Source organism: Cyanistes caeruleus, chromosome 1 (assembly GCF_971803275.1).
Source record: "Cyanistes caeruleus chromosome 1, bCyaCae1.hap1.1, whole genome shotgun sequence".
NCBI lineage: Eukaryota > Metazoa > Chordata > Aves > Passeriformes > Paridae > Cyanistes > Cyanistes caeruleus.
This window is the reverse complement of record NC_141701.1, coordinates 101,429,957-101,456,417: the sequence shown is the minus strand read 5'-3', so window position 1 is coordinate 101,456,417 and position 26,461 is coordinate 101,429,957. Positions and strand designations below refer to the sequence as shown.

General features: G+C 42.2%; 1 protein-coding gene across 3 annotated transcripts in view; it reads right to left on the bottom strand.

Moving 5' to 3' along the window:
- Window positions 1-9,508: 9,508 nt before the first annotated feature.
- The window catches only part of LOC111923651 (uncharacterized), a 47,475-nt gene continuing 30,522 nt past the window's right edge, over window positions 9,509-26,461 (bottom strand). Inside the window, exons 2-3 of one of the 3 annotated variants that reach the window (XM_086845564.1) lie at window positions 19,526-19,663; window positions 9,509-9,962 (exon numbers count right to left, since the gene is read on the bottom strand). In XM_086845564.1, the coding sequence (XP_086701690.1) occupies window positions 9,688-9,962; window positions 19,526-19,663 (413 nt within the window). In that variant the 3' untranslated portion in view covers window positions 9,509-9,687. Of the gene's footprint in view, window positions 9,963-10,322; window positions 10,785-19,525; window positions 19,664-26,461 lie in introns of those variants that run through there. The other 2 variants (XM_023919497.2, XM_023919499.2) reach the window with 2 other exon arrangements.

Genomic DNA, 26,461 nt, shown 5'->3' with positions numbered 1-26,461 from the left:
CAGTAACTGCTGCAACTGGAGCACACAACGAAATGTTTGTAAAACTAATTTCTCTCATTTCCTTTCCTAGTAAGATAAAAATCAATTACATCCATTGTTGCTGAAAAGATAGAGTCCTGCAAGGTGGTGTTGGTTTAAAAAATAAATACCCAAAGATCTAGAACTTATTGCTTGCTTTATTACCCAGATGTCACTTCCACTTTATCATGGATTTAGTGTTGCAGAACTGTCCAAAATGTTGCACTAATCAGCTACGGGAAGTTTCAAAAGTGAGTTCTGCTAACATCATGGTAAGATTGTGTCTGTTCACTTGAACCAGTCCAAATGCTTCCTTTAATAATGAAGTGGAAACATTTCAATGGCATCATCTCTGCAATTTTGGCAGCAGGTGGCAGCTCCAGGCCTATTTTAATTAGCACCTTTTTTTAATTGTTAGCTAAATTAGTCAAGTATTAAATAGTCTTCACCAAATTATATCTGCAGATTTGAACCTTGCATCTCTCTTCATATGTGGACACACTGCTATCCTGGTAATGCTATTTACTGAATTATTGATCTCCTAGCAAATTCATGGTACATAATCTGAATGATATCTGAGTTACCTTTATAAATTAATTTGTAAAGCATCTGCCAGCTGTTTGGTACTAGCATTTGCAATATTACCACTTTGAAGTCAACAACAGTAGTCACAGCACTTTTCCTGACAGAGAACTTGATCTCATATGTATTTCATAAATACAAATAATTTATTTTCATTATTCTGAATTTATGCAGCTGGAGTAAAGATGCCTGCTCTGAGCCTGTAAGAGCTGTAATCCTGATTAGAACCTAATGCTGAGTCAAGCCATGAAATTGATAACATAAGGCATTCTTGTCCTCATCTTTGGAGTTAATTTGGATTTAATATTTCACTCTTCTTGCATTAAAATAAACATGTAGGAACCTAATATTGTAAAATAGTAATCATATGTTATGTAGCAGTGCTGCTGATAAACATCACCTGAGAGGTTTTTTTTTTTTGGCTAAGGAGCCTATATGTACTTTCTTTACGCTTTTACCCATGCCAGGCACAAGCAGAGCAGGCTCTGTTCAACCCCATGCACTTATGAGTCTCTGTCACAGAGCAGAACGAGTTAAACAACATGAACTGTATGCTTGAATTGCTGAAGATTGTACAGAAAGAGCTGTGAGAAAAGTCTGTGAGGAAGACCTGCAGAAAACAAGAAAGATACATAAAGAAGGAACTGCAGAAACTGTGTCCCCCTTTCCAAAGAACAGAACAGCCTGCTGTGATAAGTAATTGCACAAAAGAAAAAGTATACAGTATGGCCTGCTATGTTCTAAATTGCACGTAGACAGAACAATTGGAAATTGTTATGCAGAAGCTAAAACAGTAAAAATATCTGTGCCTTCTGTCAATAAACATCCTTGCAGCATCACACTGCTTGTTCCATCTTTCAGTCACCGTTAACCCTCCTTTCTGCAACCATTCCTTTAAGACTCTTGTCAGTTCACTCAATCCTAAGCCTGATTTTCTCTATAAAGAATAGTCTGCCCTTAACTACCCTGAATTAGCTTCTAAGAGTTCATATGCTTAGGAAAAAAAAAACTTGTTTAGTACATTCTACCTGTAGGAGTGGGATAAGGAGGTGTTACTCTGTGTTTCCCTGCAGTGATGAAACCAGGGAATATTCAGGTGTGGTACATACTGTAACTAGTGGGGGGAAATGTGGCATGGTGGTGTCAAGGATCTGAACTGAAGGGATAGATGAGCTGAGGAGTCAGAGAAAATGCAAGGTAAAGCAGTGAAGAGCTGCTTACATTGTCAAAGTACGGGAACTTTTTTGTTTCTTGGGTTTTTTTCCGCTGCTTCTTGCTGCACTTCTGCATTAAACCCCTTTGGCAATTAAATTGCAAAACTAAACATTGACTCGAGGGACAAAAGTGTGATTTATCTGTATCAATGTATCTCCTCTGGTTATTTAGGTAGCCCGATTGGAGGAAGTGATGGATCCTGTTCTACCTTGGGTGCCTGGTGCATAGTATTCCAGCTTTGACTGTGGTATCTACAGGATCTGGCCTGTACATTGCAGAGGTTCTTGTAATTCCTTTGGGACTGCAGTCCAGATAAACCGGTATTTAGACTCCTACAAATAGTTTATAGGCATGAACCTGTCAAACATACTGGCCACTAAACATGCTGTAGTTAATTGTCAGTTAATCATTAAGCTGTTAAAATTATATTAAATGCTTGAAAATCTATGGCTTATCTACCACACAGATTTAAGGCTTTTAAAGGCTGACAAATCTTCTTTATTGTCAGTTCAGCATTATTGATGTCTTTGGCCTTTAAAATACACAGCTTCAATTACATAAGTTACAGTCTTTTATTGCATCAGCAGCTTTTCAGTGCTAATCTTACTGGTGGTCTGTAGTTTTTCATGGACTGGGAGAGGTGATTCTAATAAAACTTCTGATTTTTAAAATACTGGCAAAATATATTTCACAGAAAACACCCAAGGTGACTTTTCCTGTTCTTTTACCCTAGAGCAGTGAATGCCTCACTTCTCAGGGGCTGCAATATGAGAGAGGGCCAGCAGATAAGAGTTATAGCATAAACAATCCAGTGAAGCTGTCCTAGACGGAAGAGATTTTAATAGAGAGCTTGAGAGGACTTGAGCAATATGGGCTCTCCCATAGCTGTCTTAGGTTCCGTGTCTGCTCTTACAGGAGAGGATAAAGAAATGCAGTTGGAGTCACTTGCAGATTTCCTGTGACTAGCAATGTACTCTGGAAATAAATGGCAAATACCGGCTTGTTCCAGTCTTGCAATTGTTAAGACACTGACAAATTGTAATATGAGTTTGGCTGGCCTTACTTTTAGACTGAAAGAGTATAAGATTAAAGGTTTTATACCTTTAATTTTATACCTGTCTTTTCTGTGAAGTGAATCTTATTTACACTCTTTTTAAACATCCATAATTCTGTGAACGCATTGCACTCTAGAGCTACCTGCATATGAGCACTGAGCCAGGTAGTCTTCACTGGCTGCAATAAGAGGCCAGTCCTTTAGATCTGAAATTGTACCCACCCAGCATGTAGCTGAAACCGAGGGGGATGTGCTTCTGCCTCAGTTCTGCTTATTTTCTTGGAGCATTTTTGGTTTCTTTTCTGAGAGCTCCCAGGACTCCATGTTATTCCTGGGCATTAGGTCCTGGCTCAGCCTCTTGTCTACAGATAAGTAGTCACATGGCTTTGGCCTACCTTACTACTAGTTGTCAAGCTGAGTGTATCTGCATGTTTTTCTTATTAGACACCCTTTGTTAAATCATTTACAATACTGTCTGTGGTGGTGTCACATTCTCTGCCACACCTTGAATGTTACATAGAATACAGAGGTTGTTCAGTGTTGTCTGGCTTTTAATTACCTCTACAAGTTGTTTAGCAGAATAATCTTTACTTGTCTGTCCTTAGACTCCTGAGCTTTCTTGAAGCTGCATGTTATCTTAACACTTTCATTAAATATCTCACTAAAGTCCTTGAAATTGTCCATGGAGTGGGGAATGTTTTATTCCATTCCTTAATCCCAAACCTTATGTGGAAATGCTACCCTGCTATCCACAGCTAGCACCATTTTCAAAATCCAATTTCTGGCTAGCTCCAGCTCCAGTGTTGTCCTAGCCAGGCTTGGGAGGCAGAGCCTTAGAAGGCAGCAAGCAATCTCAGAGAATCTGACAGCTCCAAGCTCTATGAACACATAGGCAATCTAAAGGTTAATTTATCAGCCCCTGTGCACCTTCAAGTTTTGCTACTCCACATGGGTCCTTAGGGTAGTGAGCCATCTGTACCTTTGTTTCTCTCAGGATTTTTCTCTGAAAATTTGAAGTTTACAAGATGTTACCTTTTAAAGGTCATCTAGCAATGGTGACTTCCTTGATCCTGCTGATACATTGCCTATGCCAATCCAAAACTGTGATCCTGGAGGAAATTTTATAGGTGCAGCTTTTGTTATCCCAAAGTATTGGTGGAGCAGTGTGTGTTTCAGGGTAGAAAGTCTACTATTGCTTCTATTCTGTGCAAAGCTCCCTGGCTGCTGCAACACACACACCCCACCACCACAGCCACCACCACCTGCTCCCATCCCTGGAGCCCCTCTGTGTGCCACAGGTGAAGAAAACCTTCTCACTTATCTCCTTTAGCACTTGATCAAGCAAGATCTCAGTGACATTTGGTGCTGGCTCCATCCTGTACCTAGTGTTCACATGACTTCAGGAAGAGCAGGTCTGCTGGATTCTGGCTTTTCTGACACCAGCCTACTGCTTTGGGGGGTGTGGATAGAGCTGCACATTTGGGAAAAGTTCTCATTATTGTCTTAGTCTCATCATGGTCTCATCATCTAGTTTATTTCTATGAGATTGGCTGTCACTATATCCCAAGAAACTGACAGAGTGGTTTGGATGTCCAGCCTTTGACTTTCCAATGCTTTCTCCAGTGTTCCTTGCTGATTGTTTTTGCAGTGACTCCTTTCAGAAGAGCCCAAGAAGTGAAGATTGTACTTCATTTAGGAGATCAGGACAGGTTCTTTTGCTCTGGGTCAGCAAGTTCTTTTTACCAAAGGATGCTAAAGATGGGGTGTGGAGATCCATTGCATGCCATAAAAATTGGACTGTGTGTATTTGGAAATGTACAATTAGGTTTACATCCCTGGTAGCAGGAGTTACATTTTCACAAAGTGTTTCACAAGCTATTTCTAAAATTTTGAGTGAGTGGGTTGCAAGAACCAATGCTTTTTCACTGATCAGGGCCATTTCCAGATGCTTGAAAGAACAGTTGGAGTCATTTGGCTGCCCAAAGGCAAATATGCATGTTCCAGCCAGGTCAGGGTAGCTGCTGTGTGACATGAGGCCTCAGAGGAGGTGCCTCGCTCACTGTCCCAGGACATCCCTTTCTGGATGTGACTGTCATTGTTCCTGTGGCACTTCTGAATTGCCCAGAAATGATACATCCTAAGGCACTATGTAAAGGGGCACCTGTCTTTCTAGAAGTATTAAATGTGAGGACCAGGAGTGCAAACACAGCAGACAAAACACACAAATAACCTTTGAAAACCTTGACTTTATGCAGAGAGTCACATACAATTTACATTTGGGAAACTGAAATTTTATATTTGCATATGCATGTCATCCATAAAAATTCAACATATTGATACCCTTTTAAATTTTAAAATATTTAAGCTATTTCAGCGTTATTGCCTTTTAAACCATTGTTTGGAAAATAGTTTTGTTTGTTTACATCTGAACTTCCGATTGCTTTGCAGTTCTGCATTTCACTACGGTAGCAGATGTTGGTGACATTTTATAGAGCATAAATAACAGCTGTGAGCTGTGAAGTCATAATTCTATCAGGGGATCTTTCTTACAGCTTGTCAAAATAAAAGAGCAAATTTTGAGTGACAAATATGTATGTATTTGCCAGAAGTTTGTTTCAGGCATTGCTGGGTACCCACTGTTTTCATGGAGCCAAATACCATGATGTGTAGAGGCTGAAATAAGAAGCTTGAAGGTGCCCTAATATGCCAAATTTGTACATCTGAGAAGATACAAGGGACCTTGCTTGGGAAGAGTCAAGAGATGAACAGCATACTGCTGTCTCAGGGAAAAACTGGTCGCCCCACATGGTGTAAAACAGGCGCAAAGGTATATTAAGAAAACTTCCTGGTCTGACTGTTGCCGAGCGTCTCTGCTGGTCACACTCCCAAGGCGTGAGATTTTCACTGCTGGGACCAAAGCCCCTTCACAGCGGGAGGCTCCAGTGGGAGCCCAGCCTGACTCCCCATATCCCCCACTCACACAGTCAGAGCAGGTTTCCTCACCAGGTCAATCCCAGGTTTCCCATGGCAGTGTCAGATGTCTCATTCCATAAAGCCATTTATTCAGGGCACAGTAACACAGAAACATCCGGAGCTGCTCCCTCAGAGGAGGATCCCCAGCAAAGGAACCCCAGGCTTTTCTCCCCTCACAAATCTACCAGCTCACAAGTCTCGCTCTTCCTCCCGAATCTCTCAGTGCGCACCCACCGGCAGTGCCAGCGCTCTTTGTGCCATTCCTTATGGGAAAGGCTGGCAGGTCACGGCCTCTTGTCTCTCTGGGCTCCCAGGCAGAGCTCCATCTGCACCTCACGCTGCAGCTTGCAACTGGGCTGCCTGCAGCAGCTGTGCTCCTCGACGAAGGAGTCTATGGATTTATTAATGACAACAAAGTGGCAATCTGTGAACTAAACTTTCAGGATCAATACAAAACAGATGAACTCCAATAGCAGACACAAGACATCAATAAACAGCCACAAAGGTGTTTAGATTTCTAAGCACTTTTCTGCAGCTCATGCTAAACACAGATGTGAACACATATTCACAGTAACCTACACCTCCATGCTACTGTGTCTTGGGCTATGAGACACAGAAGTGAAAAGGGGTTACACATGAGCAATGTCTGACTTGTCTGAGGTCTGTTTTCTACAGATAATTAAGGCATCTTGTCTTTTCTTTCAGACATATTCTATTCTTTTGCCCGGACTTTTTCTCTCTGGAAGTTGGGCTCTTTCAACTTTAGTCCAGCATTTTTTTGGGATGTTTGCTTGTATATATAAATAAATCTTTCAAATTTTAATAGATTTATAAATGCGTAATCATACGTAAGTATTTTTAAAAGTAGTGAACAGGGAGATGGGGTGTCTGTTAGACTTCCTTGGAGTCAACAAAACAATAGGATCAAAATCAACTTTGAAACCTGTTTACATCTGATCAATTGTCATTGAAATCACTTGTCATATAAGTTATTGAAGGCAAAGCACTGAAAACTTTACTGCTTATTTTTTAAAACAGTCCATAATTTAAAATATTTCCAGTAATTTTGAATATATATGTGTAATAGGGAAACCAAGGAGAGATAAAGAAACCTTCCCATAGAAATGAATATTCAGGTGTTGCTAAAAAAATCCTGTTTATGTCTTTCCTTTATCAAAAAAGTGGCGTCGTGACAAGCCATTTTATTTCCTGTAGTGCACCTTTTCAACATTTCAGCCTTTCCAGCAGGTAAACCCGGGTGTTCTGTGTTGTAGCTGCGGGATGTAAATGGTGCAAAGAGCCCTTCCTCTCGCTAGATGGCACCGCTGCCCTCGGAACAGGGTCCTCCAAGGGCCGCATTTTTGGGTAAAAAGTTTCCAAAGAGCTCCTTCCGTTTATGAGGATTAACTGCGCTTTGTTTGAGTCCTGCAGATGTGGCAAGTTAAACACATTCCTGTTGATTCGGTGTTAATTCCTGAGCCTATCTGGACTGCTCATTTTTGCTCCAGGCTTGCTGGTTTTTTTTCCTATCCACACACTGAACAATATTGCAGAGATTGTGCAAACACAGTTGTAAATTGGCTTGTGAGCACAAATACAAAGGGTGGTTTAAGAACTGAAATAAAAGTAATATAGTCTCAAGTCAAGTCCACGTGGTTTGGGTTGATTTCAAATCTGTAAGATATAGGGACTCTGAGGAACTGGAATTATCTCAGATGAATGACCTGACTCTGCAGCTGGGGAGAGACTGGGAGAAATGAAAAGATGAACAGAATGTGAGCCCCAAAAACTGCACTGGAGGAAGGGCTAAGCCCTGGGAAAAGCACAGACCAACCAAAATATTCACTGAGACCACCTACAAAGTCCTTTTGGAACTCCTCCAAATCAAAGTAGTTCTCAGAGGTGTGACTTGTTGTCTGACCCAATGAAAAAACAAAGGAGAAATATTTGTTGAAGTTCTGAGCTCAGTTTGGAGTGATCTGCAAGTGTACTTTCTTTTAAAGCAAAATTCCAAAGGCACACATCGAATTGGTACTTCTTTTAAAATGCATTTTTTAAAGCAAATATTTGCAGCATTTCCCATACTGTATTTTGACCCACATACAAGCTCACACATGTGACCCTCCAAAAACACCCCAGTTGCTGAGATTCAATTCTTGTGCGGGTTCAATTTCCTGCTATCTCTGTATGTATTTGGCTCCTTATCCAGGAGAATGAGTGGCTTAGGGGTTAAATAAAAGTCGGGAATCATTGCTGAAGGAAAAGAATGGGCATTCAATGGGGAGTTAAAAATGGCAAAATGAATTAATGGTGTAAAGGAAAAGTGAAATTGTGTATTGCTTCTGACATAGGGTAGTTTGAGGGGATCACCGTCTTAATTGCTTGAGCTCTCTAAAGGATTCCTGCTTGTCCAAACTGCTCTCTGCCAGGGGAGGACATCCTGATGTTATCAAATCCCTTCACAAGTGCTGTTTTTCAGACACATGGGGTACACACATTGTGTTGGTGCCTTGACACTCAAACTTTAGGTTTATTTTTTAAAATGCCTACTGCACAGTCAGTTGTTGAGGTCTGCAGCCACTAAAAAGCTAAACAACAGGATTTTAGCCTTTACAGTAAAATCCAATCAAATAGATAGTTGTAAATCAATTATGATTAATTTTTTGTGAACTAGTTTTTGGCTGTCTTTATTTATTTAAATTCTGAGCTTTTAGTTAAAATGGCTTTTATTTTCAAATTTCTAAGCTGTGAGTGCTGGGACCATCTAATGCAATTTATTTTGAGGATTGAGGATTCAAGGGATTAGAAGGATATGATAAACTCCAAGTATTCTAAAAGCTGACTGAAAATATTATCGGGTGCATTATAAATGAAGGAGCCCAAAATAAAACCAAGGGAATATTCAGATTCCCAAATACACATGGGGAGCAAAATCTCTGGTGCTATGGCTGCAGCTACTGGTTCACTGTATCAGGAGACCCCTTAAAGTGATGATTATTGGCAGGAAAGGGATTTGAAGAGAGAGGAGCAGCAAGGCTGTTTTCAAGTGGAGACAGGAATTAAAGATGCTTGGGTTGGATGGAATTTTCTGAAGCTTTGTGAATGCTGAAGGAATGGACAGGAGCTGCTAGAGTAATTTGGAAGCGTACTAACGTCAAATCTGTTCAAGGGTACTGTTGGAAGAAATCTTATATTAAATGTTTTATTCCGTATTTTGGAGGATCATTCAGAATGGATCTTCTGTTTTACGGAATGTTGCTCCTATCTTTACACGCTTAGTATGAACGGGGTGGAGGAATTCCTAGAAATGTAAAGACACCAAAAATCAACAGAAAACATATTAGGCAGCCTTCTGTGTGTCTCACCCTTCAGCATGCTAAGTGGCTGCTTTGAGTTCCCAAGCATACACCACCCAGATGACACATCCCTGTGCCCAAGGGGGCCCCCTGGCACGGTGCAGGTGCAGATCAAATTTGAGCTTCCTTGGAAGATGGAGACAAGAGAATACTGCCCAGCATCTTCATCCCAGCTACACTCCATACTCTCTTTCTCTCGAGCACTGCTCTTACACTCGGCCTCCCATTCTGGCTGCTCTGCAGCTCGAGTGCAAAACCATACAATGGCTCTGTCCCCTCTCGCATGCGACAGCAATAAAAGATGTGGCAATGGAGAGAAAAGGTGAAGTTTATTGATTTGGACTGCTCTCAAGAGCTACAGCTAGGGGGTGTGAAGACTACAGGGAAGAGAATGCTATGCCTAAGACTACATCAGCTCTTGGGAACTTGAACTCTATGAAAAACTGCAACTTTTGGGGGAGCAGACTGCTGGGAACTCTATAGCTAGGTCTAAGAGTGGGGGATGTTGAGGTGCCTGGGCTGAGCATGCCCTGCAAATGGCGAGCCAGGCTGGAAAGACACCGTCAAGGGGAGAAGTAGATTTTCCTCCTCTTCCAAAGGCCCCATTTCCTTGGTCTCTTCTCTCCTGGCCTCTGCAGAGGGTGACGGTGCAGATACAGCCACATCAGGGTACGGCTGTCCCTCAGCAGCTGGAACATTTCCTTGCAGCAGCTGTGTCCCTGGTAGCCTGTCCCTGTAGAGGCCGGGGGGCTTGGCTGCTCCTCCTGGAGGGCACAACACAAGGAGACTGATGTGAGAGAGCAGAGGGGCAGAGGGGCACTGAAACCTCTCGGGCTGGCTTTGGCCTCTGTGGGAGCCACTCACACCTGGGTGGGTGGCCCTGGATGGAGGCTCTGCCTGGTGTCCTTGGGGCTCAGCCTGGGCCCGATTCCAAGGAGCTGAGCCTCTCCCACTGCCTCTGGGCCCTGTGCAAAAGGCTGCCCAAGAGGCCCAGGACCCCGGGGACCTGTCCAAATGTTCTTCTCTGTGGGCGCCCTCAGGTCTTGCCTGACACCGGCTTGGCCCAAGGCCTTGGACAGCTGCTGCCAGCCCCCCAACTCTCCCATGGGCACCATCCCACCTGCCTGACTTCCTTCTCTCCCTGACCTCTCCCCAGAATCTCCAGAGGCTTCTGGACAGCCACCAGCCAAGTGAAATGGCCACCATCAGCAGGTCCAGGTTTTTGAATCTCCAAGAAGTCAGCTCCACGCGCCTCAAGGGAGTCATCTCTGGGCTCAAGTCCCACTGCTCCAGGGTCTCATCAAGCACAGCTGAGGTGCCTGTGTTCACAGCAGGACAGACAGAAGTGTCCAGGGGATGTCCCAAGACCACCAGCAGCGCAAGCGGCAGGATCCAGGGGAAGCTCTGGCCCTCCATGCTTGACCAGCAGTGAACAGCCTCAGGCCTTGCTGTGTGTGCACTGAGGTATGTCCTGGCTGTGGGCACGGGCTGGCAGCAGTTGCCAGCCATCGTGCTGTGCCTGGGGCTGTGATGTCACTGAAGCACGGCATGCATTGCCTTGGAAGAGCCCTGGGAGACCATGGCATCCATCCCCAGCACCGCAACTAGAGCGAGGCACTGAGTGCCACACCCAGGTTTTCCTTTCCTGGGCACCTCCCACTGTAGGGATTCCACTCCAGCCAGCCCTGAGCAGCCCATTCCAATGTGGAATCCCCCTGTCTGGGGAAAACATTCTTCCTAATGTTCGACCTCCTTGGTGCAGCTTGAACCCCTTCTTGACATCTGCTCTCTCTTGTCCTTGCCCACCTCTGAGAAGGCTGGCACTGCCTTATCTGTAAGTTGCCTGTAGGCAGGAGCAGAGGCTGTGCCAAGGATTCCTGCTCTACTTTTGGACCATTGCAAGGGGCTGCTTTCCTTATTCCTTGTATATTTGTATTAAAGAAGAGAGCATCCCTTCAGGAAAGAATTACCCTGTGTAACAAGCAGTTGGTACGACAACAAGTGTCCATAAAGAGGCAGGAAAAAAGACCGAGGCTGGAAAATTGAAGTGGACTAGTAACTGTCAGAAGTACAGGGCTCTGGAAGACCTTTCCAGTCAGCAGAGCCTTGAGTTTTAATATGGAGCTGGAGCAGCACATGAAAGGCAGTTCTGTGATGCGGCTGCTGCGGCTGCAGGCCAATCCCAAGGTCCCTTCAAGAGCTGTAGGTCTCCAAGCCAAGGAGAATGAGGCTCAGAAGGGACAGAACTAGTCTCTGAAGGCTAAGACTGGATCCATGCCCAGGGAACAAGAGCAGGGAGAGAACGAGCACAGGCAGTCACCTGAGACAGGGCAGAGGAAGCATGTCAAGGAAAGGAACAGAAGCTTGGAGCATGGGCCAAAGCCTCTGTAGCCTCTCGAGAGGAATTCTTACCAGAGGAGTGCAGCCAAAGAAGAGGTCCAGCTCCCAGGGATCTGGCAAGCTGGAGCACACTGTGTAGGAATGGTGCTCAGTCAAGGGTGGCCCTGCTTGAGGCTGCCCAGCAAAGGCAGGGATGTGCCCCAGGGCTTGGTGCCAGCAGCTGCTGGAGCTGGAGCCACACACAGAGCCCTGCAAGGAAGGTTGGAACTTCTGAAGTCTGATGTGGCTTCAGGTAGTGCATGGTGTCTATACCTGCAGCTGTCAGTGATGGGGGCATCCTCAATTTTGCGACACATCTCATATTTGAGGCACTGAGCCACTAGTGGGCTGACCTGTGCAATGCAGAGAGCAGGGTTTGCAGCACACAGAAGGAGGATGACAAAACTGGCAGGATCTTCTGGGAGTCTCTTCAGAGAAACATCATGTGCTTGAAACAGGAAAGGAGCACCCAGAAGAAGAGCAGGACAAGGAGGACTTAACCCTTTTCTTTTCCACTCCAATGCCCATTTGTTCACTTATTTGAAGTGATTTGACACAAATACATACAGGATGGAAGAGAAACAGAAAGAGGTCTAGGCTCAGTCTAGAAATCCTGAGTTCACTGTACTGACTGACATGGAAATTTTAGCCGTGCCCTGGCAGGCAGGAGTGTCACCCATGTCTTGAGGGGTATTGATAGCAGACCTAGAAACACTGACCTGGCAAGGGAGGGGATTGTCCCTCTCTGCCCTTCACTCAAGTGGCCTCACCTTAGACATTTTGTCCATTTTTGTGTGCTAAAGCAGAAGGAAGATACAAAGTTGTTGGAGACCTTTCAGGACAGGCCTACAAGGATGATGAAAGGCTTTGAGGTGAAGTCTTATGAGAAGCTGCTGAGCCATAAATTACCAAAATATCTCTTAGCTGAACGGTTTTGGGGTGTGACTGTGGTACCTGAAAAATACTGTATTCATACGAGCCTGGCCACTATATTAGAGAAAAACACAACCAAGTTTGACCCTCAGGACTGTAGAGTAATACCTGGGTTTTTTTTCCTCGACAAGCATTGCAAGGCAATATATCACCATCACCAGCAGACCATGACCTAAAATCAGTCTGGCATGCAGCAGAAGCCTTTTATTTTTACCTTGCATTTAATAATAGATGTAGTTGACATTTATCTTACCATTTAAAAAGGATAGGAGAATGCAGGTACTTGGCCAAGGACACAGATTCTCCTTGTTCTTATGTTTGTGAAGGAGAGGTATCTTCTTTGACACCTACTCCCTACAAGGGTGTTACCGTTTTATGTACCAAAGCTTAGGTGCTCACTAGATGGGATGAGAGAGCACTGAAGAAGATTTGCACGTAGCCAGGGCAGGGACCCATGCCTGAGAGTGTCAGCAGGGTCCAGGACAGATCAGGCAATGTGCCCACCAGGAGCAATGCTGTGGGGTTTCACTGCAGCACAGCCACGGGCTGTGGCTGTGGTTGGTCCCAAGTAGCTGTAAGGAAAATATATCGTAGGGTTGCTCCAAAAAATACCATACGTGTCTAGATGTTACTCACTGTTAGTCTGGATGCCAGATTGTGATGTGGCTTTGTGGGACATGCAGATGGAGTTAGCCCAAATGAAAGACCACCTTCAGAGAGAAAATCACAGAAATTGGTTTTTTGGGTTTTGGTAGAAATTTGCATTACTGACATCCTCTGATGAAACCTGTGGTCTGACTGAAAAGAAGAGGAAAAAGTGTGCAATATTCACTGCCAAATCATCCTTATTAACATAGTAAAGCACCACTTCTAATATTGCTTTTGGTAGTTCTGGCATCTGTGCATCTCTTTAGAGAGGGAATGAAGGCTAAAGCAGTGTCAAATTAAGCACTTTGCATGGAAGGAAAGGAAAAACCAAGATAACTATAGGAGGAATACTGTAGCACTAGCTGTTGTACAGAGGGCAGTAATTTAGACCTATTAAGAATATTATTAGAATTATTTGGAAGAATAAAAATGGAATATTTATGAAGTTCACGGGAATTTGTCAGATTATATGAGATCCTTTTGCTTCAATCTGGATTTCTGGTACACCAGGATGAGGGATGAAGAGAATAGTCTGCCTCTTCCTGCCTGTGGGATAAAAAGCCAATCTCTTGTAGATGTACATCTTGAGAGGTTGTAGGGAGTCAGTTTTCTCAAGCAGCCTGTAGGTAACCACCATACCCTGAGCAATCAGTGAATCAGAATTCCCCTGACTAACTGAGGGCAAAATTTGAGGAGCAAGTCAGCCAGGGCACATTTTAGAGCCTTTCATAGACCTGGTAATGTTGCACAACTTACACTCATGGCTTACTAAGAAAGTCTTTCCTTTCTTCCCCCCATTCCCCTTTCTACTTCCACCCAGAAGCTCTAATCCTGCTGTGGTTAACAGCTTGTCTTGGGGAAAACCTGTTGTTGATAAAACTGCAGCTCTTCACACATCCAAATTTCCAGTGAACCAAATGGGATTTATTTCTTCAGGCTTTCAGGGACAAATGAAGAGCCATAGTCAAGCCTACCAATGGAGGAGAGGTTTTGCAAACCTTGGGAGCTGAACTGCCAGGAGGGCCATCTGGCTGGATGTAAACTGGTCCTTTTTACATTATGCTTTTTTGGGGGAGATTCTTATAATTTCTGATCTGTGCTTTGTTAGGTTTCACAGGCTGTGTGATACAGGCAGCAGTAATCCCACAGTTTAGACTGACAGTAATGTGTTTCTGATGGCAAAATGAACTGTGACCCCTGAGGCAAAGGATTATCCCATAATCCTGCTAAGGCAGTGGAGGGGCTCTATTAAACCAGCTGTGCCCTTTGGCAGAGCTGACTTTTCTGGATGGTCTGCAGGATGCCTGTCCAGCATCTCTCCCATGGCACAGCAGTGCCTGGGGCTGGGTACAGATACTGCTGTGAGAACAGAGACCACACTGCTGAGCTTCTAACCACGTTGGCTGATTCTGCTTTTTAGTGGTTATAAAATCACAGTTCCAACTGTGATGTGTAATCTCAGATGTGGGCAGGATTTATCATGGAAACAATTGGATTTTGGCTGCCTTGCTGAATAATAGCTCATGTTGTGAGTGAGAAAGTTGCACCAGAAACCAACAGCTGGTTGGCTTACCACTGGAAAATGTAAACTAATACTGTTGATATAAGAAGGACATCACCAAGAAGTCATGGCTTCTATACACTGTTGAAGTAGATCTGAATTATTGACTCTGTCAGCAGCTGAAATACCAAATTGAGATAATATTTCCCACCACAAAAGGGAGAAAATATCTATTAAATTCCTTAGTATTGTTTCTCCTAATGTTCTTGGCTGTGTATTTGATATCTTCTCTCTCCTTTCTGTACTGAGACATCAAAACTTGGGTAAAGTATTAATTATGCTGAATTTTAATTCTACTCAGTTTAGACCTAATCTAGAATACTTCTGCATTTTTGACTTAGACAAGAATGAATTTTTGAGACAGCCTGTCCAGCCACAGGCATGCAAATTACTCACTCACACGAGATCCTAAGAGTGAGAGTACGCCAAGAAGGCTTTTCTTCTCGGATTTTACACAGGACCTCGGATTTTACACAGGGTGCTAAACACTGGCCCTTCCCTCCTTTTCCTTGTTCCATGTGCTGTAAATAAGATGATTTTAAGTAAGGAACCTGCAAAAGGCTGAGTATAAGGAGAGACCTTTCATGCTCCTTCACAGTTTGGTGCCACCTCTTGGAGACGCTTGTTTTCCACTTCCTCATTTCCTGGGCTTTCAGACTGTTCTACACCTATTTGTACCAGAGAGGATGAAGAGCTGGAGTGCCACATTTGAGGATAATAAAATAGACCCCTTGTCATTTGTGGCCTCCTCTAGATAATGAAAAATGGAAGTTTTGGTAAATTTAAAAGATTTTCACTCTAAGAAAGCTTAATGCATTTTTTTATTAAGATTTAGTAATTATTTAGAAATTTCTGTGTTAAGATAGGAAAGTCATGGCAGGTGTTTCCCAGCTAGTTATTCTGCAGATAACTTTTTTTGTTGGGCTTTTTTTTTGTTTGTCTCCCCCAGACAGCAGTAACTGTAATGTATGGCAGATCTCAGAGCACACTGTTCTCTTCATGATGAATTATTTATTTAGCCTTCTGAATTTATGAGGCAGCATCTCCATGCAAAGCAATGTGATACAGCTCTACATCACGCCCTGGGACAAAAACACTGTACTGCCTTGAGAGCAGAAGGGAACGTTGGGTTGGTAGGACATCCTAATCTCTAAACTATAACTGCAGTAGGACAAAGGAATCTACATTCCTGCTACAATAAAAGTGGAGGTTTTAATCATTGTAGCAACAAGAGTAAGACAGACTTTGGATTAAACAGTAAGGGAAGAAAATTCTTAGTAATAAGAAAAATTGATCCTGGGCCATAGGGACAGCTTACTACAGCAGAGGAATTAAACAGGTTAGATGAAATGTCAGGTGTAATCATGCACTGAGTATGATTTAATCCAGGGGGGTGACCCAAGATCACTCTCTCTTCATGGTCTCATTATCCAGGGTCCTATTGTGCACCAGTGCTTTTACCAATCAACTGATTTCTTAATTTTGTGCAAGGTTTTATCATTACCATCTGTTATTTGGTGCTTTGGGTTTGGATATAGAAAAATGTCATGTGCAAGGACAATGTGTTCTATAAAATATGTGTGCATTGCCCTTTGTGGATCTTGCAGCAAAAAGTCTTTTCAGCCTTCATAGTGAGATACCAGTTGCCCAAAAATGTGACAGGTACCACGTCACCCTTCATCCTGGCAAGGTGAAGGGATAGCTCATCTGGGAAAAGTCCACAGGCAGAATTTGAGATACTCTTCTAACTGGAGATAAATAAATATTAAGTTAGATCTGGGATATCTACTAAGTTTTCTATGCTGAATATTGTTTTGCTGGAAATGCAAAATGTTCTGCTGGAAAGGCACAGTGACAAAATCCTGATGAAAGTGGTGTCACAGCACAAAAGAACACCTGGAAGGGTGGAAGATGAGACAATCTTGCTTGAGGAGAGGTAGCAGCAGGTAGTTTCAGTGGTGTGGAGTGTGTAAGTGAATGCCAGGAAAGGATTTCCACACAGCCTTTGAGAAGAGAAAATGATCAAAGGAACATAAAATTACTGATTTCAGTTCTGGTTCTACAGAAATATATTTTCTGGTTTCAGTTTTTATTCTACTCTGCTCTACCTTTACCTAGTATTTGAATATTTGGTAAGAGCATGCAAACTAAATCTTTACTGGATGCATCAACCTGGACTTTGGCAGCATGTCAGGTTTAATGGGATCACTGTCTGCAATTCCAGCCTCAGCAACTGGTCACAAGTCACAGGATTTCTACCTCACCACAGGACTTGGCAGAAAACAAAAGGGAGGTGGAAATTAAGAAAACAGCTCATTCTGCAGATAGGCCGTTGAGAAAATAACCACGGTGCCACAGATGGCAGCACGCCTTTGCTGGGCGTTTGCATCTCTAGCTAGTAGGAACTTGCCAGCTTGAGTGGAGTTACCTTGATACTAAGGTAAAGACTGTTTCTACCAAATTAACTGATGGAAAGAAAAACAACCTCCTGCCACACACATACCATTTCACACAACGTTTTTCCACACTTGTGTTATGTTTTTGCCAATTGAAGTCTTTCCTTGGGGCTGCTGAACTTGCAGAGTTTGTCCTTTTATTTACCCAAAGAAGAGATATATCTTGATGGTAAAAATACAGACTTCTCTACACTGCCTTACCATTGTTGGGGTTTTTTAACCATTTTTTGGACAGGCCATGTTTTAATTTCTGTGTATTAATTTAATGTAAATGCATTACTCTTAGATGCAGTGTTTCCATCCAACAGGTCAATACTAGTCACAGCAGTGACTTTAATGATGTGAATATTGGCCCACAGGAATTGCAGTCCTAAATTAATTTGAAAGTGGTCACTGAAATACTTGCATGAAAAATATAAACTGCTGAAACAAGAGGAACCTAGAAACAAGCAGAATCCTTCTCCCTTTCTCAGGAAAACCTGAGAGACGTGCTTCCTCTGAGGACATGTTACTGAAATATCTGAAAACATTCAAATAACCTCAAGAAAAATTGTTGCAAGATTGCTACAGATGCTTCCTTGCTCTTATGGGAAACTTGTTAATCTTAAAACCTGTGAAAAATATGCATATTTTCTCTATTCAGCATAATTTCATATTTCTATGTGTGGGAAGGAAGGTAGAGGATTAAATAACTGTGCTGGAGGCAATTAAAACAGAAGGAAGAAACTACCACAAACCCCAAATAAGGGGAAAAATCCCTAAAGTTTCACTGAAGCCAGCCAGAGAGTTGGAGAAAGAAGTCCCTATGAAGCATGAAATCTGCTTTTGTCCCTGTAGTTTACAGTGACACCAGCTTCACAACACACAGAGTAGTGCACTGCTTTGACTACTGTGTGGCTCTTGCCTTGGTGAATGCTGAGAGATGGTGGATGCCATTCCTGTGCTAGCCTTAATTCCCTCTCTAACCTCCAACCAGCACATTTTCTCACTCAGGAAAACAGACAGCTGACAAGAAGGCTGTCCTCTAGATTCTCCCTGCCAGGAGGTAGTCACAGCAGGTGGGAGATAACAGCGGTGAGCTGGCCAGGGGCAGAGTATAGCTCAGGAGCAGACAAAGCCCTTGTTTCACCACAATTCTGAGCTGCCTCTGCTCTGCCCTGCCTTGCTCTGAATTCTTTAGCAACCTTTGGGCTAGCCATTTGTTTGTCTTGAGAAACATGGGGGATTATTCTTTAAATTTTTTTGGTCACTCTGATGCCTTGTAACTTCCCAGAAAGGGCTTTTATAGGTTTATTTGAATTTTGACTGTGCTTGACTTAACTGCAATCAATTATTGCATTAGCAATGAAACAAGCTCAAGTTAAAAAAGAAACAAAACAAAACAAAACAAAAAAAACCCTTCCCAACCCTTGTAAGCTTTTATTAAACCGCCATTGTCTGCATCCAATGTTCCCACATCGAGTGTGACCACGCTGGCAGGAAATCTGCCTGCAAGGCCACTCCAGCAATGGCTGGGAAATAAATCCAGTGCCTAAAGGAGGAGAGAGGTAGAGCCCTGTTCACAGGAGAGGGACAAACTTCACACATTGTCTGTAAAGGGATGCCCTTTTCGGGGCTCTTTCTATTGAATGCCAAAAAAAGTGGTAGCAGCACTGACTGATATTTTCAGGGGAGCAGGGGACTTCTTATTTGTAGAAATAAAAAGTGCTGCACAGTGCTGCAGCTGGTAACAAACAGACAACTTCTTTTATTTCCTGCTGTCCTGTGTGTTTATTTTGCCTCATCCAGCAGCTCCAGCATTATTTGCAAGGATGCTACTAACCCTGGATAATTCACTCATGGTGGCTCTAATATGTTTGCACTCATCTTTGTAACAGTGCTGTGAGGTACTGAAGAACCAGGCTCTGTAAAAGATCATCATCCCTTTTTTTGTGTGTTTTTTTCTCATTCAGCTCTAAAATTCTGCTGTTGTGTTTCCTACCTTTTTTCTAACTTTGAACTCTGCTGTGCATCCAAAGGGACATGACTTTAAAAAGACTTTGAGAATGACCTTGCTTTCTGTGAGAATGACCTCGCTTTCTGGGGAGAGTCTGCTTATCCAGTTACGCTTTTAAATTAATTTCTGCAGTTTGGTGGTTTTCTTAACTGTTACCCATTCAAGCTAAGCCTGAGATTTCCTCATCAATACACTTTGTTTCTGTCTTAGGCCAATGCAAGTCATACATTTGGAGGTTGATGGCTGATTTTCTGAGTTCTAGAGGACTTATTCATAGATGTACTAATCCAGCCCCACTTGAATAAGCCACAATAAATAAACAAACACAATAGAATGGCCAGATACATGACTTACTTGTGTGCATGAAACAGAACATGAAAGGGTTCCACATTTCCAGTCTGTCTCCTGTGTGCAAGCAGCGTGGGACCCTGTGGATGGGCCAGCGCCCTGTTCCCTCTGCCAGGCAATGCAAATCGGAGCTGCTTCTGTAGGCTTGAAAAGATTAGATGCAATTTCCATATTACAAGTGAGAAAATGCAAACATGCATTAAAAGATTCAGTGTCAGGGCTTCATAATAGAAGTTCTTGGTGGTTTGTCATCTTAAATGCCCTTTAGATAAAGGGTAAGGGCTAAAAATTAATGTGACCTTTTCCTTCTCCCATCTAGATCTAGATCTGTGCCTATTTAGGGAGTGTGCATGTGCTTGGAATGAAAACAGCTTATTTCTGCAAGAGTATATGAAAACTATGGTGCTAGAGACACTTTAAGAAATCTTAAACTCGTGCTGGAATCAAACCTGCACTTTCTCAGGATCCACAAAACTCACTGCTTGACAGTGAAATGCTACAGCTTATGTAAATACGAAAAGTCTCATTGGCAGGTGTTGCAGCTCACAAGTGGATATATATAATCTCTACTCTTGTACAGACCTCGTGAGTCAAACAAGACTCAAATCTTAAGAACCCTGTTGGTTTAATTTTCATGTAGTTATATTGGAGGTTCTTTATCTGAACTTGTTTTTTCCTGAACTGAGCCATAGATTGCCTTGCCCTCGGCTCCCTTGCTAGACCACAGGGTCAGAAGTACTTGCTCACAAAAGAGGTTGCTCACACTGATACGCTAAGCACTTCACAGTCTGAATGCATATATGCTAAAGTGTAAGTCTACAACTGCTCATGGTAGCTGTAGTGATTAATAGTAGTAGCGTGAGGAAAGCCTCATGGATAGTTAGTATGAAATGAGATACAGTCCACCACTCTGATTGCCTTAGAGCTTTCCTCTAGCATTCACAGCATTGTGTCCTTCTCCCACCCCATCAGACTGAAGAATTTAAGACAATGTGGTTTCCTTCTGAAGTAGCACATGCCTGGGGCTGAACCCAGACCTCCAGTTGCTGATATATGAACATGCATGCTTTGCTTTTGTTATGCTTTAATCAGATTGGCAGCATCTCCTCAATTAGGAGCGATCAGCAGCAGCAAGCATAGGTAAGGAGGTTACATCTAGATGGCAGTGTTACTTCAGGAGAGCATTAGAAGTCATCCCAGTTCTGCACGGACTGAGCCTGATTGACCTTACTTAGCAGGAGGAGAACACGCCAAGAACTTATCTTGTACAACCCGTTAGTAAGCTTCAAGGTTTCTTGAGCCTTAGAACAGTCATTTTATGTCTTTACAAACCTGTTCCACCTGTCTGCAGCTTGTCAATATTTATCCTGTGGCTTATTAAATTCCCAGGCCTCATAAAAGGCTCTGATTTGTTTTGCTTAACCATTACACCAGACTCACAGTGGTGCATTCATTTTATATATATATATATATATATATATATGTGTGTGTGTGTGTGTGTGTGTGTGTATATGTATGTATGTATATATATGTACATATATAAAATTTTCATGCTAATATCTTAATAGGCCATTTTGGAAATGACAAAAATCACTAAATACTTCTGTTTCATTTTTACTTCCCCCCAAAATCTGTGAACCAGTGATAACTATTTCTTATTCTGGGAGCATATGAATCCCTGCCAAATATTGTCTGCCTTCTGGTTTATGTTTTTAAGGAGCAAATCTCATATTAGCATCTGGAAAAGCCCCTGTGGTCACAGCTGTGCCATGCCATTGCTATTCTTCTCAAACACTGCAGAGCCCTTTGAAGTATTTCAGCAATGTCCTATGTTATTCAAAATCTCTGCAAGCTTGATGTGTACCTAGATTCAGATATGCGGATCTGCCTTTGGGTTTTGAGCTCAGGATATGCCTGCTCATGCTTTTAGGATGTGTGTGTTGGCTTTATTTTTGGTTCCATATTTCACCTAAAGCCAAAGACATCTAGTCTTTGTTGTCTGACTGTTGTTGTTCCACACCTCTCTATTCCATGTCTTCCTTTAGGTGATGAGACAAGTAGATCTTCACACCAAACCATGATACCCCTTTTATGCATTGCCTAGCCTTAGCATGAAATTCCCAAAAAATGTGAAATGAAGATACGTGTCTGGCAGACTAAAAGTTATGATAACACAGGCAGCTGTTCAGATTTGCAAAGATCAGGTAGAGCAGGTTCAGAGACCATGTGTGCTGTGAGGTGCATATATAATACAAGGTTGTCCTTGGCTACAGCAAGTGTTTTATTGCTCTGTTGTACTTCCCTAGAAGAGGTGCTCTTTATAAAGGATTTTTAAAAGCAGCCTTTGTTGTGCTGTCCCCTCTTGTGTGTGCGGTAAGGAGCTCCCCTCAAACTTGTTATAGCTCACATTTTGTCCCTTTTCAGGTCCGAATTCCACCACACCTCCCCTCCCCCCCAGCTTCTTCTGCCCAAACAGGATTGTTCTGATCAATCATTATTTACTGAGTTTCCTCCTTTTTGTTTGTTGTTTTCACTTCCCTCTGGAAAGTGGGCTTCAGACTCCTTTTATCTCAGTTGAAAGTTTATCCATACTTATCCATACCCTAGTGCTGTATTTCAAAATCAGAAATCTTCCTCAGTTGCCTTTCTAAAGTGGAAAAGTCAAACCCTCAGCTAACTACTTTAATTAATGTCAGTTTTATGTAGCCAGTGTTAACTACAAAAATACATAAAGATATTTATGGAGATATAGCAAAAGCCTGTGTTTCACTTAACTCTTTGGCATTCTCTGAAACAACAGTTATTTATCAGATACTGTATCTTTATAGATGTATATGAATATATGTGGTTTTGCTATGTCCTGTGTCAAATTATAATATGTATTGATGTGTATATTATCTCTGAGTGAAGATAAAACTGTTGATCAGCAGTGTTTTTCTTTTCAAGTCTTGCTAAGATCAGGAAATTAAGAGTGACTCCAATGTAAATAACACTAAGAGTCAGCAGAGCTGTGTTCCCATGGGCCTCATTAGCTTCTTTAGCATGAGGACACAACCTTTTCCTCCTGATCCTTGAAGTTAAAAATGTCATACCCCCAGTATGACAACAAAAGAGTTGGGGGTGTCACATAAGTCTGTCTTTTTTCACTGACCCTATGAAGATTATGAAAATAAAACTTGCAAATGGAAACTCATATAATGAAAAGAATAACTAATTTTCAGCAAATCAAACTTTATAAGCACTTACCAGAGTTTAAAATTTTATTTTAAGGTTTCGTTTCTTTTTCAAAGCATCTGTTCTGAAATTATTTTGAATAGACCCAGGAAAGCTTCTCCAATCTTTTAGAGTTTATTCCCCCAATTTGCTAGCAGCACCTGCCAGCAATCAGTAAAAAGGGCCCTAACTTTCTTAAAAAAACCTAAAAAAAATGCAAGCTGAAATTGCAAATGGCCCCTGAGTTCACCACTAATGCTGCTCTTATCCTATGTCCTAAGCTGGAAAATATAGATTGCTTATTTCATATCGTTTTGAATTAAAATAAATACTTTACCAGCTATATTATTAGAGCACAGTCATAGAGGCCCTTTCTAAATATGTCTTTTCCAGCATTCAATCACAAGCTTTAGGCAAACCAGGAACTCTCTCCATCTATGGGTTTCCTGTGACATGGGTGTTTGACTTTAGGAGTTACTGGATTGGATCATGGTACACATGATTCTATGTCACCTGTGTAGCCCCAGTCATGCAGAAAAGATCAGTCTAGTGTGAGACCTACAGACAATGTTGTGAAATTCCACAGGCAAAGGTTTATACTTTTTTAATATATGTATATACATTGTCATGTTTCTTGTTATATATAGATACATACATGTATATGGCACATAGAACTGCTGCAGTGTGAATGCTACATATATATATATATATATATTTAATTTTCATATCTAAATGAATGTATTAATATACTGATTGCATTAATAGTTTTGTTTATTCATTACTATATTAATATTTCTATAATGTGTGTGTTTATAACGAAGTAGTGCTAATTTCTCCCACAGCTGAGAGTTGTTTCAGGGTCTAGGCTGAGTATCTGCCAAAGGTTAATGCATTGGGGGTTGGGAAGATGCAGAGGGAGGTGTTAATGTGGGGTTTGGGATTTTTTTCTTTTTTCACTTCAGAGGGTGGGTGAACATTGCTGATTCCTGCTGCTGGATACAGTTTGAAAACTTTTAAAGATCAAGTCTTCAGTCAAATTAGATTTCTGTGTTTTCACCCCTGTAGCAAGAGAGTGAGATACAAATTCTCAATATTAAAAAATCAAGAGAGTGTGGTCTGATAAAGAACCTTAATTGAATTTTAATGACAAAATGAAAAAATCATCCAAGACTTCCTGATTAATGCAACAGATACCTTTTCATCTGCCTCAGCAGATAATACAAAAAATAAATGGATTTCTACATCAGGTTTTAATTTGTCCTGTTGGCAGACCACAACCCTGATTTCCTTGCTGCTGGAACAGACCTGGCTGCTGCTTCTCTTGTGTGTGAGGTCACAGGTGCCAAGGAAATGGTTGACACAGTCACACCTATCTGCAGGGCAATATCATTTGAACCAATTCAACAGTCACTCGTTGTTCATACCCCACAGCAATGATCTTCAAGCAGTCTTGAGTGCTCACCCTCCTGACTCTTGACAGGATTGCTGCCCTTCTCCCAGTGCCTGTAATTACATAAGCAGGAAAACACTTCCCATGTTTTAGCATATCCTAAAAAGTGAGCAGGGGGTTGAAGGGGAAGTGTGATATTTGAAACAGTGGCTTAAATGAGAGCATATGAGCAGAGACAAACCCAGCCATAGCTAACACAGCTCAGCTATGCATTAGCTGCCGGTGGATGGTGTTGGGAAAACAAATCCTTACTCTGCCCAGAGGCTGGAAAGATTTTTTAACCCTTTTACTATTGTATTGTGGATGTTCAGTTTGATTTGTGCCCCCATTGAGCAATTTACCTCTGCTAATGACCTAATGAGATGGAAAGGATTTATCTGAGCATGATTTATGATACTGGATAAGGGGCTCTGGTTCAATACCACCAGCTGTGTCTACATCTTTCTGACTGTTGACAACAAATTATGTCTCTGGATATGGTGGCAGACAATCCTAATTTCTGTGACTACAGATCCTATGTTAGCCTACAGGACTGTAAGCATCTAAAGTCTGCAGATTTTCTTTCCTTTTGAAATGCAAATAAAGGCCAACCTGTAGGTCTCTGCCCCCTCTTTGGTAACAGGGATTTTTACTTCGTTCACATTGGGCAAGGGAGCAGTTCACCAATTAAAATGTTTTAGTGCCTTCCTTTAGTCCAGTAGAAGACACCCCATGCTAAGTGTCTGTCCTCCTCCGAGTGTACAGGCTGTTCTAGGTTTGCCTTCCTTTGAGAGGTCTTACAGAGTGCATTTGTTTGACAGCACAAATGTATGTGATTTGCAGTTTCCTCTGACATATTCATCTTGTTTATAGCCCTTTTATTAAGGGTCATTTACCAAACAAATAAAAATTAATTTAGACTTGTTAAGCTGTAGAGAACTGTCAGGATTAGAGTACTACCTGAACTCTGAAGTAAGAAAAAGCCATCAGCAATGCATATTTGCAAGTCTTAACAATCCCAGGATTAGCTCTTTTTTTATGTACAGAACAGTGATTTTTTCTGTGTCCAACGGCCCAGTCCTACCAGGGCAGCAGGCATATGTTGTGTTCCATCCTTTCAATGGCATTAAATTTATGGGTAACACTCCTCCCAGCTTCCCCACTGTTCCTGAGTTTTGTGTCCATCTAGAAGCACAAATTTTCCTCAAGTCCATCTCACTGCCTTCTCTAGCAGGACAGCAGTTGTATGGTTGTCTGCACATAATTTTCTATTTATCATCAAAGTGAGGAATATGGGCACAGCTTAAGCTTTATCCTTGTTATCACATGAGATCAAAATTCTTGTGAGAAGCACCATGTTGACAGCATCTGAGGTGCTTTCTCAGCCATGTATGTACTACAAGACCACTTTGATAATGGAGTAACAAGCTGAAGATAGACAGTCTCAGCAGAGATAAATCCCAACCCATTTTGCTGTACTACAGCTTTGGAGAATTACCCTGTAAAGGTGTACAGCTCAAAGTGTCTACCTTGACTAAAGTAGAAATGGATTGTGGTTAGTCTCCACTAAATTCTTCCAGAAAGCTATTTTGTTTTGAGAAACATGCCTTTTGTTAAAATAATACCACTGGAAAGACATTCTAAAATTCTGTATGGGAACAGCCTGGTTTTCTAGGAATTTGAAAGTTGATTCACCACTTGAGTTGCACAAGAAGCTCTGAGGGACATTTGTAAGACCCTGAGCAATATACATCTGTACTGATTCAGGATAAACCTTTTCTTGATGTACAAGCAGAGAATCATAGAATGGCCTGGGTTGGGAGGGACCTTAGAGACAGATCACCTGGTTCCAACCACCCTGCCATGGGCAGGGACACCTTTCACTAGACCAGGCTGGTCAACCCTGAGTCATTGACCATGACCCTCTGGATGCAACTGTTCAACCACTTTCTCATCCTCTAACAGTTCACTCCTCAAATCCATCTCCCTCCAGTTTGGAGAAAAGGATGCTGAGGGTGACCATGTCAAAGGCATTACAGAAATCCAGATAAATTACATCTGCAGCTCTTCCCTTGTCCACTGACTGCTCCACCATAGAAGGCCACTGGGTTTGGTCACGCAGGAACTGCTCTTAGTGAAGCCGTGATGGCTGTCTTGAATCATGTTGCCATTTTCCATGTGCTATAGTATAGCTTCTAGGGACATCTGTTCCATGAGCTTCCCCACCACAGAGGTGAGACTGACAGGTCAGTGGTTCCAGGAGCCTCCTTTCTACACTTTTTTTTAAAATATTGGTACAA